Source organism: Pseudoliparis swirei, chromosome 2 (genome assembly GCF_029220125.1).
Source record: "Pseudoliparis swirei isolate HS2019 ecotype Mariana Trench chromosome 2, NWPU_hadal_v1, whole genome shotgun sequence".
NCBI lineage: Eukaryota > Metazoa > Chordata > Actinopteri > Perciformes > Liparidae > Pseudoliparis > Pseudoliparis swirei.
Window position 1 is genome coordinate 8,316,250 of NC_079389.1, and position 14,293 is coordinate 8,330,542.

Here is a 14,293-nt window from a genome sequence, read left to right on the forward strand (position 1 = left end):
AGGAGCTCCCTTATTGGTTGTTCTCTGTTGCTATGGCACCAGACATCGGATGCTGAAGTTACATGCGCGACTTCTGTGTCGGTGCGGCCGGTACATGCAGGAAGTACAGTTGCAGTGATGGAGAGTGAATCGATGGTAGTTGTGTGAGTGTGTGTGGAGAGACGGGGAGATCTCTGCTTGACCCAACAGGTCTGACGGACAGTGTCACCTGTCTATAGTGCTACATCTTCAACCCTAAAACGAAGGGTTGACTAATATTAAACCTATACGATGGATTTAAACGCATCATCCGTTCTAAAAGTTACAAAGTTGCAAATGCAAAATGTAGGAAGATCAGCTGTCAACAACAACAACCACAAAAACATAGACGTGCATGTGTAAATTAAAAGACTTATAATATCACTGGAGCACAGTGCGACTGTAATTCGACGTTGATTGTTGATTGTTGTTTGTTTGTCATGTCCAAATGTTTGTCATGTCCAAATGTTGCACCTTCCACCAAAAAAATTTCCTCGTTTGTGAAAACATTCCTGGCAATAAAAAAAAAACTTTGATTCTGATTCTGATAACATTCTGAGAATATTAAGACTAACATTAAGACTAACATGTTACATGACATGTTTTCTGGACGCACAAAGGGAAACAGGGTAAAACAGGTTTCCGTGTATTTGGGGCATCCTGGTTCATAAATGAGCAATAATGACGCAGAAGTCACAGTATCAAACAGTACATCTACAGAATTTCACACTTTCTTCCTATGCCACATCTTTTGGTTGTTGTGCAATTCAAATAATTCAAAAAATTGAATGAAAGTATAGAGCATCAGCTTTCTCGTGATGCTGTTTTCTTTTCCACTCAGGCTGTCAGAAGCTGGGATTTTTAAAATGTAAACTCCTGAATCAGACCTATTAGCTTGAATTAACCAAGAAGTGTGTGTCCTCTTTAACTTCATTTTTCTCAAAATAACACACAATCCGTTATTCACAATACGACATTCAAAACAGGGACACACATATTTGTTTTCATAAAAGGCTCCTCGAATGTCCGCAACAAGACTCACTCAACATTTTATTTCTTTCGTTGTTGTTCTTATTTTCCTTCTGAAAGCAGATAATCCATCAAATATTGCACAGTAAAAACATGTAAAAGTGAAAACATAAAATATTTATGAAAAAACATTATAATTAAAACCTTCATTAGAAAAGATGCAGACACATTTCCTACTTGGTAGAAAGTGGAATTTGATTAACTTCTTTTTTTTGGGGTGCATTTTCTCCTGTTTTGGCCCAGAGAGAAACATTCAGGTAAACAGGTAAACGATATTCTTCCAAAGTATGAAAAAAGCTGCATTGTACGAGAGTCCTGTTTCTGTCAACGCCGGACATTTGGCAAAAGATTACAGACTTTGAATCTATAGCACACATGACTCTGCAGTTTAATCCAATGGCGAGGAAGAAGCTGCAGGTATAGTTCATCAGTGACGCGTTCAAAGACTGCTCCTTCAGAAGGCTTTGCACAAAATAAGCACCCCGACATCCTACGAGGATCGTCAGGCTCCGCGGGATTTCAACCAACTCCAACCAGCTGAGAAGGTATCGGTGCTCTCTCCTCTCGGCTGCATGGAGATCCAGAGTTGTGTCTCTTCAGAGACAGATTGTTGTAAATCCTCTCCTTGTTAGTTAAGTTTGGCACTAATGCGTATCCACTGAAGAGCCTGTCGGGTGTATTGGACAGCGTGAGCGATGCTGCTGTGAAGAGTCAATGGCCCAGACAAAGTATTCAAGTAGTTGAAGAACTCTGTAATGAAGAGAGAAAAAAATGAAGACGGGGATCTCAAAATCCCTACTATGATGGGTGTTCACAAACATCCATTTTTTACACGTGTGGCTTATGTTCGTGTACATCTTTGCACTCCAGAGGAGCTTCTGTACCTTTATTCTCCTTTGCGAGGTTGTCCGCCACCTCCCAATACTCGTAGCTGTACAGGACACTGTTGGTAATGTTCAGGTGGTTTGCTGCCATCTGGTGGATACGTTGGGGAATGCTTATGAGAGAGGGGATGGCGCTGCCCTCCTGGGCACCCTGTCCGAGGTGTTTGGCATTGGGTGAGAGGGAAGAGGGGGGTCCTCCTGTGCTCCTGGTCGTTAAAACACACGAACAACAGCGTGGTGGGGATTAATGAGCATTTGGTGGCTGTAAAATGAATCAAACAGAGATCATGTAATATAATTATTATCCACCTACTTCCCAGAGTCACTCCAACAGGGTGGTGTAGAAGGCACTTTTGGAGAACTCTGTAATGACACCCTTAAATTAGCCACCAAAACCCAGATGTTTACATCCTGCCCAAAAACTGTCCAGAAATGTCTCTGCGTAAATGTCTCGATGCACCGGGAACATCGGACCTGTTTTTAAAAAAAAGACATACCTTAAAGTAGTCCAGCAGAACTTTGGAGTATTTAAATGCGTGGTCCTTCTTCAAACGAAACATTTGCCAGTAGAGGAGGGCGAGGCATCGAAAACTGTGGACAACACAAAGAGACGCTAGGCGTGTCACAAATAATCATCAAAATACAGGTCCTTCAATGTGATGGTAGATTACAAATAAATAATAACAAACTGAAATAGACACTACATACGCACCACAGAACCGCCAGCTGTTTGTCTTCCTGCCTCGCTCCAGGGCCGGAGTGGCTCTTCAGCCTCATTGCGTACCTTAAGACAACGGGGGGGGGGTAAACAATTGAGCTTCAGTTTGTGTGTGTGTGTGTGTGTGTGTGTGTGTACATAGATATGTCTGAGAGTGTATGTTTGTTTCTCAAATTGAAAATGGCGTGTATCTGGGTTTTTTTGGTTGCATGAATGAGCAATTCACCTAATTAGCTCCACTGTCTCAGAGTACATGGTGTAAGGAGACTTGGCCTCGAGCGGCCCTTCCTCCATCGCTTTCCCACATTCCATGAAGGAGAGGACGGCCTCGACGTAGTTCACAGCCTTCCCCAGCTTATCCACCTGGATAACATGGAGGTAAGACATCCAACACAAATCAGGATGGGAGAGAGAGAGACATGAAAGGAAGAGGTTAATAGCCTCAAGTGTCTAAGCAAGAATGAGCTGAGAATGTCTTCATCTCTTTGGAGATTTATCCAGGAGCTGTTTAGCACCAAAGCCCTCAGCTAACCCAGCTCCATCAAAGGTGTCTCATAACACCTCCACCTTCATTTGCCAGCTTCAGTCGAGCCGGACCAACTAGTGGAGGAAGGCGTATTTTGACTTTGTGTCAAATCTCTGTCAGCTATTTTTTTTCTTATTCTAGTTTGTTTTTAACTATGTACTGGCTCTGTGGCCCTCTGAGATTCTTTTGAATGAATAGTGTGTTACAAATAAAATGTATTATTATTATTATTATTATTATTAGTGGATGGCACAGTGGAAATGTTAGATTTAATATTGGTTTCTCCCTGGTTTCAGCTAGCAGATCTGTGAGGTCACAACGTGTCTTTAAAGATGCAACCCACTGTTGGATCACGGCTAAAGATTTTTGTTTTTAGTTATTGGAAACACTGTGACTTTCCAGATAATGTCGATAAGACGTTAGTTAGTTTGTCGTTAGTCGTTTCCCTCTGCTCAGTCTTTGTGTGAAGCTCGGCTGAACACGTCCCGGACCCATCTCTTTCAGACTTTAGGGGTACTATAGGTTACACAGCCCTGAACCAAAGTAACTGCCATTTACCATATACAAATACATTTAAAAAAACTACAATAACAGAGTTCTTGTCTCAAGAAGATAAAAGAAAAAAAACATATTGTGTATCTTTAGTTTTTTAGATCAATGCAGCATCCTATTTGCTGGTCTACCTCAAAAGCTAAATTGACTAACTAAATACTCTGATTTACTCATCCAATATTAACCTATGAAAAATTCTACGTAATTTGACACAGGCCTCGTGGCACAGCATTCAAATACACTATATAGTTCATACACACAGTTTCTTTATGTTTCTCTGTGAGGTCCTTTGCACCTTCCCTGAAAACTAAGTGCGCACATGAAACTGTTTGTGTGCTTTCTTACTAGTTGTACTTCCCAAAATGTCAGCGCATTTCTTTAATTTTCATTTGATTAAATGTTATTTGGATCACTAATAGCAGCTATTCTTCCACTTTTGCTTCCCTGTCTGCTTCAATGTTACATTCAGACGAAGATCAACGACTCACCATTGCATCTGCACGGTGCTTCATCCTCTTCGCTTCATGTAAGTAGTACTCAGCGTGGTGCGGACTAAGATGCACAGAAATACAGAACAATGAGTGCCGTGCAGTCGCGATGCCGTTGTCGACCAGCACATCACAGCACATGTCAGTCCACGTCAGACAAACATGAAACGGCGTGGCTCACGTCTCGTTGTTGGGCACGGCGCCCCTGTGACCCGCGAGGCCCCAGGACTCGGATGGTGGCTGGTGCTGTCTCGACACTTTTACACATTCCACCTCCATCTTGGGCTGTGTGGTGGGCAGGGGAAGAAAATAAAAAGGTGAAATAAACTCCAAAACAAAAGGGGGGCTGCGAGGAATAAAGTCAGGATGATCTCAACGAGTACTTCTCTGTCGGACCTTTAAAGCAGAATCTCGATTCTTGTCTCTGCTCTTGTGCACGTGGTGCTGCTCCGACGTCTTGCCTTTGGGGAGAGGCTTGGTGGACTGAGGGCCGTCGGACAGAGGAGAGAGGGGCGACAGCGGCCTCTTGCTGTCCAAGTACTCCTCCAAGTACCTGCAAGCACACACACACACACACACGTACAATACATGTATTGTATTTGTGCAAACAGTATGATCGCACTCGCGTCCGTTAGACTGTCGGTGTGTTTCGGTGTTATTTTACCCGTTGTGCATGGTCTCCGTCACAAAGTTGCGCTCGGCTGTGTGAGGTACGGACTCGGTGTGGCCTGAGGGGTCATTCGCATGAGGAATACTCCGCTTGCTTTCTCTGTGCGACACGCCGTTCTCCAACTGGTCGCACACAAAACACACACGTGTTGAAGGTCACGCCTGGATCGACGCTTACGTCTTCATGCATGAAAGCGCGCGCCGATACACACGGAGGCAAATACAGGCGTCGTCTATACCTTGCGTTTCCTTTTGCTTTCTTTCGACATGGTCTCGGGGACAAACAGGTGTTTCATGGCCTCTCTTTGCTTGTCCCTGGCAGATGAAGGGGAGGAAGAGGAGGAGGGTTTTTTAACAGTGGAACTCGCCGTTCTCTCCGGGACCCTTTTGAGGAGACAGAGGTCTATCTGCACCACCAGGTTCCTCAGCCCTCGCCGGGAAGGCGCTGTGGTTTGTTCACCTCGCCCGAATGGGACCAGGGTGTAGAGCTTTTGCTTCGCCTCACTCTGCTGCTCCTCACTCGGATGACCCGAGGCGGGTCCTCTGGGGTGCGCGACCTTCGGCCTGCTGGCGTCGGGCCTGCCCGGACCTTGCGGCCCTCTCTTGGGGAGTCTCTTGTAAGAGGTGGAGTCTGCGGGGACTTTGGCGATCGGAGTCGGATATTCAGATTCTGGATCTGAATTGGGAGAGGAGCCAGAGGGCGAGGGGGGTGGTCTGTGAGGAGTTGGGGAACGTGACGGGGGAAGTGATAGATCTTTCTGTAACTCTCTCTCCTCCTCACTTCTCCCTCCCTTTTTCGTCCTCCCCTGATGGTGTGAGTCGTCTTCAAGGCGGTGTCGCTCAGTGTTGGTCAGCAGTCCTTGTTTGACCTGGACGGGTTGCCATTCACGTCTAAGTTGCTGGTCCCTGCCTCTCCGGTTGCCAACCCTTGTTGTTTCCTCTCTCCTGCTCTGCTTCTCTATCTCTCCCTCGTCCTCCTCGTCCTCGTTTTCTGTCGAACTATGGATCCAGGGATGTCTATGTAGCTGCTCCTCCGCCAGCCTCCTGTCTTCCTTTCTCTCCTGTGTCCCTCGTTGTTTAGTCCGAGATCTGTCCTCTTTTCTCTTGTTTTCCCTTTCCTCAGCTCGGGTCAGATGATCTCCTCTGAGGTCTCCCTCCGGTCCCTTGGACTGGGGTTTCTTCCGTGTTGTTGTTATAGTCTGATTAACATGCACCGGAGTTGGGGCTGTAGCCTCCGAAGACTTGGCCCTAGGTTTAAGGCTATTGTTTGATCTGGAGCTCAACCCAGTATTGTGATTAGGTGCAACTTTAGGGGTAGATTGGGATTGAAGACTATGACCAGAGTGGGTTTCACGACAAGTCGGACCTAAGTGCCTTGATGTTTTTGGGCTAAGTTGTGAGCTAGATTGAAATGTAGGCCTGGGCTTGTGGTTGGAGCTGTGGTTGGATCTGCTACTCTGGATTTGCTCAAAATGTGAAGTGTGTTTGAGAGCCTCAGAGAGCTGTTTAGAACTCGGATGAAAGTTAGACGTGGGTCTAGATTTATGGCTGTGACTCTGGTTAGAGTTTAAAAGCGTAGAAGTCTTGGTTTTGCTTTGGTCTCGGTCCTGTGTGGGTCGAGTCTTGGGCCTGTGCTGGTGAGGTGGCTGAAGATGAGTGCCGTTGGTGGGCTTGCTCTTGGATTCGGTGTTAGGCAATGGGGTGATCCATGACCTATTTATTGTCCTGTGGGGATTGATCGTTAGGCTAGGTTGTGTTCTCTGAACCTCAGGGCAGTGCCGAACCCTAGAAAGAGTAAGTGGGCCTGGATTGGGGCTTCTTGGAGGGTCTCTCGGTATAGGGCTTGGACTACGGCTGGCTCTCGGGCTCCCACACGGACTGGGACAAACACTTGGAACCGGACTGGGTATCGGGCTGGGCCCAGGACTTGGGCTGGGACTTGGGCATGTGCTGGGGAATGGGCTGGGGCTAGGGCAGAAGCTATAACCAGGGCTAGGTAGGTGGCAGGTCTGGTGGCTGAAATCGAATTGTGGGCTGGGAATAGGGCTCTGGCTAGGGCTGTATTCCCGATTGCTGTCCCAGGACCTGGCCGGAGATGGGGCTCTTTGGGTATGGGGAGAGGGAGGACGTCCTGGAATGCTCTGGGAGGGCACCTGGTCACTGCTGGAAGATTTTCTCTGGGACTTCTTTAGACATTGATCCAACTGCCACTGGGCCACAGAGGGGTGATCAGTCTTAAGAAAACACAGGAGAGAGAAACAAATATGAATAATAAACGACATGAAATTCAAAGTAATCTTTGCTAATAGTGAGGCTTAGTGCACACCTTCTATGTCTTGGAGACAGGTGCGGAGTTCAGTCTCATTTCAAAACAGCCCAGATTTTATCAACACAATTCTGACTATATTTGGTTCCTAGTATGGGTATGACTCTATTTTCATATTTGAAAGAAAAATATTTGAAAGTAATTTGATAAGAAGGATGTTTTATATATTATATATTTATATATATATATATACACACACACTGTATATATAGTTTGTTTGTTTTCTTTGCTCCTTGTCTTTCTATTTAGTTTTGTTCTCTTTTCCATGGCTTATGTAAAGCGTCATTGAGTGTCTAGAAAAGCGCTATATAAATTCAAATTATTTTTATTATTTACTGAACATACAGTATGTGTCATCATTTAAATGGTGATCAAGTAGAAACATCCCAATATGAAGAGTAACTTAAGCTCCTAAATATAAATATAAAAGTAGTGAAGTAGCAGAAAAGGGAAATACTCAAGTAAAGTACAAGTATATAAAAATTGTACTTATGTACAGGACATGATTATATGCACTTTGTTTCATTTCACCACTGCACACATGTCTTTAAATATGTTAGTTTAGAGGTAACAAGATGGCAGCAGATACCAAAGTAAAAGTACCAAAATGCATGTAACATATCGCTGACACTGCTGCTGTTGAAACAATTCAAACTGCAAAAAAACACAACTCTGGATTATGACTCATGTCTAAAAAGTGTGGGTTCACAAAAATTCCAACTGACATTTTACCCTCTTTTCAATAGCCCGCTGTCGACATGGTCTCACAGTCCACATATGTGCTTACAGTAGCTCAACCCCCATCCAATTATTCCAAATGAATCACCTAATGTTTACTTAACAACTGCCTTGGCAAACAAAAATGAGACAAACACAAGAAAACACAGGAGTTTCTAGTTTTTAAAAAACACAGAAAAAACCCCCCAAAGAAGACGACACTCACGGCTGGAGAGCAAACTTCTTTCTCTCGCTTACGTCCCCCGTTTCTCTCTCGTCTTTGACCAGGAACTAAATTAAACCTCTGCTCCTCAAGTCAAACAGTGACCCCCCCTACCCTACCCTACCCTCCCCACATCTTTCGCCCTCTTTCCAAAGAAGACACTGCATCTCTTGTACCGTCTCTCGACTGCTCTCCCTCCTTCTTTACTGGCCCTCCCTCTTTCTCTCTCACTACCTGGAACTCTGGATTCGCTGCCTCCATAACTCCAACCCCCATCTCTTCCTTGGGAGACATTTAAACAGTCCACGTAAATGAAAAACACATGGTGTGCACCCCCCCCGCCCCAAACACTCCGCTCCCTCCCTCCCTATAGGGGCCCAATGTAGTGCATGTTCAGTAATGGAGTCCACTATGTTCTACAGGGCTTTCCATTCATAAAAGAGGAGCAGGTTTCCCCTCCAGTCCCCACGTAGCACATGTCTCAACCCCCACAATGACTCCAAAAGTGCATCATACCGACCAGCGCTAAGTCAGCCATACAATACCGGTACTTATCTAAGAAAATGATATGCGAGTAGCCCACATCCTTTACGTGAGTATGCACTGTTGTTTGGGAAGCAGAGGTAACTCTAGATGTCAACATGAGATCGAGTCTTGATGACTTCCACCTCCCGAGGGCTTTCTTCTTTAAGACCGGGGCTGTTGACATGACACCCAGGCACTAATTCCCAAAGCTAGCTCTACCCCTCCTCCTCCCCCTCCTCCTCCTCCTCTCCGACTAACAGTCATTCTTCATTCCTCCGTCCCTCTCCATACCTGCCGTCAACTGCCTCGAGGCCACCACTCCCTGTCGAGAATTCCCCCCGAGGGCACACAACCAGAGGAAGAGACGTACTGGCGAAGGTAGGCACGGTCGGAGAAGATTGAGAGCAGCAGAGAGCGGGCAGAGGAGGCTGTATAGCTCGGCATCGGTACCTCCTTGCTGTTGCACGCGTTGGCCGGCGATGCCGGGTCAGGGTGAACGTCTGGGCTCCGGCTCGGGCTCCGGGAGTAAAGACTGCTGCGCGACTCGGCGGTGGAGTTTGAGCCCGAAGAGTCCGAGCTGGAATGTCTCACTCGCCTGCCATGTGTGTGCGCTCGCTGTGCTGACAGGCTGTCAGTCAACACACACACACAAACATCAGAGCGGGGGTCAGCGTACGCGCACACACACACACACACACACACACAGATAGAGGCAGACATGTACTGTTGTTAATCACACAATTCCACTTAAATGTACAGACAAACGCACAATATTGCCACAGGCTATTTGTAATCAAATACCTTTGTCCATCCCAGGAAGCTGATCCATGAGTTGCCTTCAGGGACACAAAGCAAAACAAAATAAAGAAACTTACAAAGCAGCAGCGTAGTGAACAGCGTGCACTCAAAGTGTCTTCAAGTCTTATCTTACTTAGTAGTAGCAAGTACAGAAACACTTCTTAAATGATTGGCAGTTGAGCTAAACTGTGTGTGGGTGTGCACTATGAAGCACTACCTGAAAAACAGCTTCGGTCAAACTACTGGCTTGATTAATTAGTTACAGTCACGAATCACGGTTGTCTTGGTCATGCAAAACATTTGGCCCATCCCACATGTTATTAGAAGACACTGCTATCTTAAGAAACATGCGTCTTCCAGTAACGCAACATTACGTCAGTCACATATTAGGTTCTTCTTCTAAATATTTTCAAAAACATTTTCATCCAAATAAATTGGAGAAAAAAACTGCCACACAGCTGTATGTAGTTTATCTAAATGTGTTTTTTTCATTTTTTAAACGTTCTCCTGTTACCTAATTGGAATAATTCATACACATGAACAGCCAATTCAGATTCATATTTATAAAAATCTACTTTTATTTTGTATCTTCCTTAAAAATAATACTAATGCTATTATTATTATTAATACATGTTGTATTATTATTATTATAATTAATTATTAATAAAAGAATAACTTTTCTTTTGAAGCTTACTTAAAAAGAATACTAATGTTATTGTTATTATTATTATTATTATTAGTATTAACCATTCACAACAAAGAAAGGTAATATAGAAATGGTATCCTATTCAGAGTCACCTACCCTTTGAGTTTCATCATCATCACTGCTCAGCTTCAAGTCATCAGCTAGCATGCTGCAAAGAAAAACACACTCAGTGAGGCAATGTACATTTAATCGCTCTGGTTTTCAACAGAGATGCACTGATTCAGCCTTTGGCATCGATTCTTAGCCCACCTCCACTGCGCCAATACCGATTATTGATCTGACACAGTGCTCTCTTTTTTACAAATTTAAAATCAATACAAAATCACTGTTGTCATGCACAATAACACAACACCTGGAACTGTTGTGAAATTGTATAACGAAAATTGATGAAGGAAACTGCTTCTGATGTGGATCGGTCACATCGCGGCAGCTGGCAGACAGAGTTCATTAAAGGAAGGTTGATACAAATCCATCGTATCAAATCGGTACATCCACAGTTTTTTGTCATCAACATCAAACACACAATAACAATACACGTGCTCGTCATTGTGAAAAGGTTGCCTTCAAGGAGAATGTAAAGAGGTTTGCCTAATTGTGTCCAGTGAGCAGGGAGGGGCTGGGCACGGAGATCGGGACGCTATAGTTCTGCAGTATGATTGGAGAGCTCATTGGAATATAATGAGAGGCCATGGATGAATTGGGGTGGCAGCAGCAACGTAGAAACCTTGTATTGTGGTTCAGGATCTGGATGCCTGCTCTGTTCGGCTCACCTGGGGATGGGGCAGGTCCCAGTCAGGTGAGGCTGACAGAGTGAGATGCCATTCATTGAGGCAGAGAGGGGTTGGCAGCGAGCTTTGAAGCTGCAGCTTCTTTTTCTTCAGTTGAATTTAGTTTTATGTTTCAATTTTGCCTTTTTAGTTTCAGTAAATGTTTTTGCTTCAGGGCCAGTGTGTAGCATTCAGAGGGGTCTTTCTATCGGCAGCGATGTTATGTAGTTTTCACGTATAATTACCTAAAAATAAGAATAGTTGCATTTCTGTTAGCTGAGAATGAGCCTGTTATATCGCAATGCGTAGCGGCTCCTCGTCATGCTCCTACGGTAGCCCTGAACGGACAAACCAAACACCGGCTCTGTCAGCCACCGTAGTTTCCGACTCGCTTGGCACACGGAGGAAGTGTCAGTTGTCTTCTAGCGCTGAACATGTGTTTCACAGTAAAAAGAGGATGTAAAGAGAAAACAACCAGGAGCACATCGATCTAAAATGGGAGCGTTCAGGAATGCTAGCTGACCTTTGACCTGACCTTTGTTATGTGGACTGGAACGCTGTGTTGACTGATTATATGTGTCTATTTCCCTTCACTCTAGTTAATGCTTTTGTCCGTAGCTGCGCAAACGATAATGTTGACGATTTCTACCTAATTTTCACAACAGCTGTTGATAAGAAGACATAACTTATGTGCTGTGATATATTATATTGTGTCTGTTTGATGATCTCCAGCGGATCAGATTTCCTCATTACACACTTACGATTTGTGAGGTGCCACGCGAGGGTGACTGGTCATTCGCAGCTGAACATGCCCCCGACCTCAAAGAGGAAGAGAAAGAAAACATATTTAAAACCAGGTGACACGCCATATATTACCCGACTGTAAAGTCTTGCACACTCCGGACAAGCAAACAGTCGGTGAACTCTTACTTTGCCTTTGTAGTGCAGCCGGTAGTTTTGCTTCCTTGGAAAGAAAGAGAACAAAAGACCGTGAGAATAATTCCGTACGTCTAAAAGAGGACTCAACGGTTTAGCTTTTGAACAGCCGTCAAATATTATGAGACTCACGATGGACAGTTAGGAGAAAAAAAGATCAATATTCATGCAGCTCATCCAGAGATATCGTCCTCTTTACTCCACACATTCTTCTTCAAAATCTGGCGCCTACAACTCGATTGACAGTTTGCTTCTGAGGTGCGTTTGTGTTATACTGGTAATAAAGTCTTGGAGCAGTCTCCAGAGGTCTGGTAAGTTCACTTTTTTGGAACTCCAAACCTCCAGATTTGTATTCAATTTTCATACATGACGTCTTCAGACCAAACCGAGTCTGATAAACTGACTCAAGTGACATCATTTGAGGCAGTTTATCAGATTCCCCTATGGAGCCACAAAAGGCTCCATACAGTTCTCTGAACACAGACTTTATAATGCAACATCTGTGGAATTCCCTTTTAATTATCAAAGATAAACAACACACATATAACAAAAATACTCACACATAACTGAGAGCTGTAAAGGATTTGTTGGGCCTGGTCACCCGCGAAGGCTTGCTGGGTCATGTCCTGTGCAACAGAAAGGGTGGGGGTGGGGGTCGGGGTGGGTGGGGGGGCGGGTATCAAAGGTGAATTAGTGAGACGCCACTGTGATTTACATTCTTCACATGCAGAAACTCCAGACATCATAAATCTGTCATTCAAACGTTTTTTAATTTTCTTTCCTTGCGGAGCAACTTATCTCTTCTTTTCTAGATGTACACACACACACACACACACACAGGTCAGAGAGCCTCATTTTACAGCTGACTCGTCCTCAGCACGGTTCCTCCCCACCAAGGGGAGTGTGCCAAGATATAAATAAGGGTTGATCTCAGTGTGTAGTGTTGGTGTGAGGGTGAGCACTTTGCAGCTGTGTCAAGACATAGTCTATTTTTGTATATTGATCTCTAGCTGTATCTATTTTCAGGTATTTCAAGTATCTGCTTGAATTTTATAATCTTTTTTACATGATTTAACATTCCAAGAGCACCGGCCTGCGTATAGTCTGTGTAGTTTCTTTAGCTTTTTAAAGGCAGCGATCTTAAAAGTGCAAAATCAGCGAACCACAACACCTGCTGCATGAAACGTGGCTCTGAGAACATGGACCGATATGAGGTGGCACAACAAGTAATCAGCCCAGTGAAAATCCCAGAAGAGTCGTGGGGTACAATAGCCAACTGAAGAATGCCCAATAGAGGTGGAAATATTCTGAATCCACCAGGAGCCGGAGACACTGATGCAGTATCTGAACCGGCCCCGTTGAGTCCTTTTAGAGGCCACCGAGGGGTCCAAAGGGGGGTTATGTGTACGGGGTACCGATAGGGATGAAAATACCAGGTGGTCTTTTAACAGAACATCATTCAAAGACTAATTTCAGGATTACTAATTTTCCTCATTTATAAAAGATAAATATGTGTTTGGTTACAATTTCTTAAATGCGATTGTTTTTCTTAATTTCTTAGCAAATAGAATATTTCAAGACATCAGTTCATACTGAGTTAACTTGTGATATTTGCTTTCTTTACTATATATACATATATGTATATATATGAACATGTGTGTGTGTGTGTATATATATATACATACATATATAACATATATATGTATTATATATATTTTTTATTTTATTTATTTATTTATTTATAAACACAATATATATATATAATTATAACTGTCTACCTATATATATATATATATATGTTTTTATTTTGTACACAATATATATACAAGGATATGTCCAGTGCAAGAAGAAAAGAGTTGTGCCATGTAAAGTAATGCGGTGAGCTTGTAATGTGTCAAGTACATGTGTGTTTATATATATATATTTGTGTTGTTATTGAAATTGTACACACTAAAAGATTAATGAATCATCAATAAAATAAACAATGCATTCATTAATTATACATTTAAACAATATATTTGTCTGTAACCATATTCAACTATTGAACACATTGTACAGGTTAGTTGAGCTAATATATGAATGCTTAATCTAACCACCCTGCACAAGTGGATGATATCGGACCTATAGCTGGAATTACAACAACATGATACGGGTTTTTTTGGCCATCACCATCTCAGCATCGGTCTCGCTCTCTTTTCTTCACACCCAACAACATTCCCACACCTGAGTAGATATTCACCAACAAGACATGTCTGCCATGTCTCAGTCAGTGTCACCGTCTATGGCGATGTGTTTGGACATATCAAATAAGAAGTACAACAGAAAGAGGATGATGCAGGCTTGGCAGAGGAGCCAATTTTCTGATCCCTTTTGAGTTAACGAAACAGTATTTACTAAAACATGATTGATTA

The 14,293-nt window shown here is 43.6% G+C and overlaps 1 protein-coding gene across 1 annotated transcript; it reads right to left on the reverse strand.

Annotated features, from left to right (window-relative positions):
- Positions 1-648: 648 nt before the first annotated feature.
- aff3 (AF4/FMR2 family, member 3) lies at positions 649-12,484 on the reverse strand. The gene is made up of 17 exons (XM_056438281.1): positions 12,443-12,484; positions 11,877-11,910; positions 11,708-11,765; positions 10,276-10,327; positions 9,477-9,511; positions 9,126-9,303; positions 5,124-7,118; positions 4,880-5,007; positions 4,612-4,768; positions 4,397-4,500; positions 4,216-4,279; positions 2,876-3,012; positions 2,644-2,715; positions 2,429-2,522; positions 2,245-2,294; positions 1,932-2,137; positions 649-1,797 (listed from the first exon to the last, which is right to left on the reverse strand). Exons 3-17 carry the CDS (start codon positions 11,740-11,742, stop codon positions 1,676-1,678), a joined length of 3,429 nt encoding a protein of 1,142 aa, XP_056294256.1. The 5' UTR covers positions 11,743-11,765; positions 11,877-11,910; positions 12,443-12,484; the 3' UTR covers positions 649-1,675.
- Between the last annotated feature and the right edge of the window lie 1,809 nt (positions 12,485-14,293).